Source organism: Bactrocera dorsalis, chromosome 1, assembly GCF_023373825.1.
Source record: "Bactrocera dorsalis isolate Fly_Bdor chromosome 1, ASM2337382v1, whole genome shotgun sequence".
NCBI classification, from domain to species: domain Eukaryota; kingdom Metazoa; phylum Arthropoda; class Insecta; order Diptera; family Tephritidae; genus Bactrocera; species Bactrocera dorsalis.
Window position 1 is genome coordinate 62,650,390 of NC_064303.1, and position 6,584 is coordinate 62,656,973.

At 39.9% G+C, this 6,584-nt stretch overlaps 1 protein-coding gene across 1 annotated transcript; it reads left to right on the forward strand.

Moving 5' to 3' along the window:
• Positions 1-1,825: 1,825 nt before the first annotated feature.
• Positions 1,826-3,034, forward strand: LOC125775531 (uncharacterized). Its single transcript, XM_049446188.1, has 2 exons — positions 1,826-2,012; positions 2,083-3,034. Exon 2 carries the CDS (start codon positions 2,116-2,118, stop codon positions 2,761-2,763), a length of 648 nt encoding a protein of 215 aa, XP_049302145.1. The 5' UTR covers positions 1,826-2,012; positions 2,083-2,115; the 3' UTR covers positions 2,764-3,034.
• Positions 3,035-6,584: the final 3,550 nt, after the last annotated feature.

A 6,584-nucleotide genomic window follows, 5' to 3' on the forward strand; every position in this document is an offset into this window, starting at 1 on the left:
AAAACATTCATAAAGATCTTGATATTCCTATGGTAAAAAAGAAGACAGAGGACAGAAGAATGAGGTATATTTCTAAACTTCGCGACCATCCAAACCCATTGGCTAATGCTTTGGCAAATTCTTGCAATCAAAAACGTTTAAAAAGAAGTGATCTACCAACCTACTAGAGAGCAACATCTATATATATAAAATTAAGTGGCAAAACTTCCTGTTCGCATACTCCTCCTAGACGGCTTGCCCGATTTCAATGAAATTTTCAGGGGTGATTGGGGTCTGTTTGGAGGGTGCACATAAGAAATTTAATGTGTGTATCATTGCGCGTTTTGCAAAAAAAAAATAAAATAAAATGATACATCCCGCCTATACAAATTCTCATGAAATAATGTTTTGCCGCAAGATTGGTAGTCCTGTCAAATGCCTTTTAATTCCTTTCTAATAAACAGAAACAACTGGCGGATGTTTATAACTAATAAAAAACATTGACATCGCATGTTGATCGTATTTGCCTTTTTGTTCTTTCTATTGACATATTTTAAAATTGTGTGTATTTTTTTCTGATTTCAACGTGATTAACATTCTGCGTACAACACAAAGCAAGTGAGTATTGTTGTTGTTTCGTATGTGATGCCATGCGGTTCGATTGTCGCTTGAAAATGCGCGGTGTGTGTAAAAAAAAAGTGTTTCAACATTGTGTGTTTTTTCCAGATTTAGTTCCATCGATTTGCTACATTTATTCGAACCGATTTTGTGTGCAACACACACAAAGCAAGTGAGTATTGTTATTGTTTCGTTAGTACTTCCATGCGGTTTGCAAATACACTGTTGGTGGGTCTTATTGCATATGCGTGTGTAGTTTAAGATGTAGTTTTAGGTTAATTTTTACATTTTTATTTATGTACTTCAAATATGCATACTCTAGAAAATGCCTCGACTGCGCCAACGTAATACGGTTGGCAGGCATACGAGTGATTCACGTCGAATGTCAATATTAAGAAGAAATCACAGCGAAGAGCAACGCGCTCAAGTGAATGCCCGAGGTAGAGCGGTGTACAGAGAGCGGCGTGCACAGATTAGAGCTGAATTCGCCGACAATCAACGGCCAAATTACCGTCAAGGCCGAGTTCCTGTCCGCCTTCGCGATCAAATGGAACATGTTGGCTTTCACTACGATCCTGACTGCGACTACAGCCTGCATGGTGCCATCGGAGCAATGGATATTATTTGTACGCTTTGCAATGCAGCGAAATTTCGAGGAGAAACAGCTGGCATGTGCTGCTCCAGTTGCAAAATGAAACTGCCTGCATTGGAACCGCTACCAGAACCATTACATTCCTTGCTCACTGGAGAATCGCCGACGTCTAAGCATTTCTTGCAGAACATACAAGCGTACAATTCATGCTTTCAAATGACTTCTTTTGGTGCCACAAAGATCATTAGAGATCCATTTATGCCGACGTTCAAGGTGATTACTTTGCATGGAATTTCCAGTGAAACATTTGACATTTTTATTCTGCAGATTCAGGGACAAATATACCATCGAGCAGGCTCGCTCATACCATTTGTCGATGCCAACTATCAATTTTTGCAAATATATTTCATCGGTAATGAAACTGACCAACTAAATCAACGATGTAAAATTGCGACCGGCACAAGGCGAGAAATCGTACTAAATTTGCAAAGATTTCTCAATGAGCACAATGAATTGATTCGATTGTTCAAAATCGCATTGGACCGCATGCCGTCTGATAACCATCGAATCGTCATCAGAGCAGACAAAATGCCGATGGGGCAGCATGCCAGACGATTCAACGCACCAACAATCGATGAGGTGGCAATCGTCATTGTTGGCGAACAGTTTGAATCGCGAGATATTGTACTGCACCGTAGAAACGAACAACTTCAGCGTGTTTCCGAGCTACACCGTAGTTATGATGCATTACAATATCCGATATTATTGTGGAGAGGTGATGACGGCTATCACATCAATATGCGATTGATGAATCCAACTACTGGTAAAAAAGTACAATTTCTGAGAAGAAACGCTACTTACGATTCAATATTTTGTGTATTGTTCATTTACAGGCCAAGAAACACCGAAAAAACTCAGTGCGAATAATGATTCGTCCGCAAGAAGATAACTACATCCTGAAATGTCGCAAGCTTTTCTATCAGTATTTGGTTGACATGTATGCGAAGATCGAGACCGAACGTGTCAACTTTATTCGATTCAACCAAGCGAAATTGCGTTCTGAAGAGTACATCCATTTGAGAGACGCCGTAATGAATGATGCAAATGTGAATAGCATTGGACGTCTGACAATATTGCCAGCCACATACATCGGCAGTCCGCGCCATATGCACGAGTATGCGCAAGATGCGATGTCGTATGTGCGCCATTACGGCAGACCGGATCTGTTCATAACGCTCACGTGCAATCCCAAGTGGAATGACATCAAATGCCATTTGTTCCCCGATCAATCAACAACTGATCGTCACGACTTGACAGCACGTGTATTCAGGGAAAAGCAAAAAGCAATGATGGATTTAATTGTGAAACTTTGTGTTTTTGGAGAAGTTCGATGCTGGATGTACTCGATCGAATGGCAGAAAAGAGGATTACCGCATGCACACATCTTGATTTGGTTAGTTCGCAAAATACGACCAGATCAGATTGACAAAGTCATCTCAGCGGAAATTCCAGATGAAGCAATCGACCCACAATTGTTCGACGTTGTAACAAAAAACATGATCCACGGCCCTTGAGGCGCTATTAATCCAACGTCACCATGCATGATTGACAATAAGTGTTCAAAGCGCTATCCTAGAGCTTTAGTTGATGATACAATCACTGGAAATGACGGATATCCATTATATCGGCGTCGATCCGCTGAAGATGGTGGTAATTCAACGGTCATAAAAGTTCGGGATCAAGACGTTGATGTTGATAATCGTTGGGTCGTGCCGTATTCACCATAGTTGTCAAAAATTTTCGAAGCGCACATCAATGTAGAATATTGCAACTCTGTCAAATCGATTAAATACATCTGCAAATACGTAAATAAGGGCAGTGATATGGCAGTTTTCGGAGTGGCTGATTATCAGACAATCGATGAAATTCAGCAATACCAAATGGGCCGTTATATAAGCAGCAACGAAGCGGTATGGCGCATTTTATCGTTTCCAATACACGACTGGCATCCCGTTGTTCTTCATTTGGCAGTTCATCTCGAAAATGGTCAACGCGTTTATTTCACTGCAGACAATATACAACAGAGCGCAGCACGACCACCGCGGACAACACTTACTACCTTTTTCGAGTTGTGTGAAACCGATGAATTTGCAAGAACATTGCTATATTCCGAAATACCACAATATTTCACTTGGAATCCATCATCGAAAACATTTCAACGACGAAAGCATCCGTAAAACCGATGCATAGGACGCATTTACACCATCCATCCGAACAACGCCGAATGTTTATATTTGCGTCTGCTATTAGTCAACGTGCGCGGACCAAGATCATTTGATGATTTAAAAACTGTTGACGGTCAGTTGTGTGTGACGTATCGTCAAGCATGTCAGCGATTGCATTTATTAGAAGATGATATGCATTGGGACACCGCACTTCATGACGCATCACTCACATCTCATCCAAAACAAATACGCGTATTATTCGCAATAATAATATCTACATGCCTTCCGTCAAATCCGCAAGAACTGTGGAATAAGTACAAAGGCTGCATGACCGAGGACTTATTAGTTTTGGCGCGTAATCGAGCATCGGACGCAGACTTGCTATATACATTACAAATGTATAATGATGCTTTGATATTGGTTGAAGATCTGTGCCTTACAATTGCGAATAAGGCATTAGCGCAACTTAGCATAACTGTGCCCAATCGTTCAGTGATTGATATGCTTGACCATGAGCTTCAACGTGAACAACAATACGATTGCAATGAATGCGTGCTTTCATACAAGCTAACATTACCAAATTAAATATTCAGCAGAAAAATGCTTATGATAAGATTATACAAGCGGTTGACAATAACGCCGGTGGATTCTTCTTTCTGGATGCGCCCGGTGGTACAGGGAAAACGTTTCTGATCTCTTTGATTCTTGCTACTATACGGTCACAGCAGGAAATTGCGCTGGCAATTGCTTCGTCAGGCATCGCTGCTACTCTACTTGATGGCGGCCGAACAGCACATTCTGCGTTGAAATTACCGTTGAACATCCAAGTCGTTGAAACACCAACGTGCAACATATCGAGGAATTCAGCAATGGCAAAAGTTTTGCAAGGAGCTGGAATAGTTCTATGGGACGAGTGCCCAATGGCTAACAAAAAGTCATTAGAAGCATTCAATAGAACAATGCAAGATTTACGCCAAAAGCAACAACTTTTTGGCGGAGCATTAGTCTTATTATCCGACGATTTTCGGCAAACTTTGCCAGTCATTCCTCGATCAACTCCTGCCGACGAAATAAACGCATGTTTAAAATCGTCAGTTTTGTGGAGACATGTTCAAAGGCTGACTCTTACCATCAACATGCGAGTCCAATTGCAAAATGATCGATCCGCAGCGGCGTTTTCGAAGCAGTTGTTGGACATTGGCGAAGGCAAAATACCAATCGATGATACCGGTTTGATCACATTGCTGAACAACTTTTGTACACTTTTACAATCGAAAGAAGAATTGATTGAAAGTGTATTTCCGAATATTGTTGAATACTATCAACGCAACGATTATTTAAGTGAACGCGCAATATTGGCACCAAAAAATGTACACGTCAACGAAATCAATTTTGCCATTCAAGAAAAACTGCCAGGAGAAGCTACAACATATATATCGATTGATAGCGTTTTGAATCAAGATGAAGTAGTCAATTATCCAACTGAGTTCTTGAATTCTTTGGATCCCCCCGGTCTGCCACCGCATCGTTTGGTCCTGAAAGTCGGTTCACCCATTATACTTCTACGAAATCTTAATCCACCGACTTTGTGTAATGCACAAGGCTTTCAGTCAAAAAATTGTGGCCAAATTTGATTGAAGCAACAATACTAAATGGCAAGGCAGCAGGTGATGTCGTACTCTTACCACGCATTCCCATGATTCCAACGGACATGCCGTTTGAATTTAAGCGCTTGCAGTTCCCAGTACGTCTTGCCTTTGCGATGACCATCAACAAATCGCAAGGGCAAACGTTTCAAGTGTGCGGCGTCAATTTGAAAGAACCGTGCTTCTCCCACGGCCAATTGTTCGTCGCATGCTCGAGAGTGGGAACACCAAGGTGCTTATTCATTTACGCGCCAGGTGGAAAACCAAAAATGTTGTATACCAATATATTTTATAAATAAGTAACAGTTTTACAACAATAAATAAAACACAGAGTAAAAACCCTTAAGAGTTTTAATCGATTTAGGTGTAGCGAGGCACACAGGGTAACAGCTAGTCTTTAATAAAATAAACATTTAGTTAAATATTAAAGTACAGACACAACGAATGACTAGTCAAGAAATAATAGATACTTAATTATGCTAATCAAAAACACAAAACTGAATCATCTTGTGTCCATGGACTTTTGACCCACTCCTTTATATCATTTATTACTGGTAAATCAGCACTTCATCTTCGTTCTGAATTTGGATGTCAGGAACATCTTTCGTATCAACATCGTCTTCTTCCATCCATAAAACATCGTCATCATTCATTAAACAGAGAATCTCTCGGGTACGTCTAGCCGCAATTCTTTGAGGACGAATTTTCGCGATAGGTAACAGCTCTTGTTTTTTATGTAATTGTTTGTGTTGATTGGTGGCTTTATATGAAGAAAACTACAGGCCACACATGCTACACGATCTTTTAAATAAGTATGACTCGACAATAGGGCAATAACTATCATATGGAACTTGTTTCAGATGGGATGATGCTTGGAGATTTAATAATATCTGTAGTAATAATGGAGCAAACTTATAGTCGTATAGTCATCACTCCCTTGTGACTCCATAACCTTCTGATGTCTGCTTAATTGACACAGGTGGTGGAAATCCTTCTTTTAATAATTTCAAAAGAGTAGAACGTCTTACACCGCAACATGCAATAGTTTCACATTTAACTATTTGTATAATAATATTGTGACTCACGTACATGATTAGCATACCAAGTAGCGTTATTTTTCAACATCATAGCCTGTTCAATATCCAGTCCAGTAACAGTTGGTGCAACACATTCAGCAACGACTGGAAAATTATCAATGACTAACTTGCTCCAAATGTCAGCCAACACATTGCCCGCACTTTCGAAGTTTCGTTTTTCTACCCAAAATCATTATGATTTAATAGTACACCAGTAAGTTCGTGACTGAGAGGTGCTATGCGTCGTTCAACTCTGTTAAATACACTCCTTTCTGGGGCATTTGTAGCTATATAAATTGCATCTAAATGAAAATTTTTAAAATGTTGTTAAGCTGAAACTATAACGAGGGAAACAATTTTGTAACTTTGATTAAAATTATAAATATAATATATAAATAAAACAAAGTACGATTCGCAGAAGAGCCCCAATTTTTACAAGTTTATTGTA

Coding starts and splice junctions, on each gene's coding strand:
- LOC125775531 (XM_049446188.1), top strand. CDS start 2,116: ATGATTCGTCCGCAAGAAGATAACTACATCCTGAAATGTCGCAAGCTT.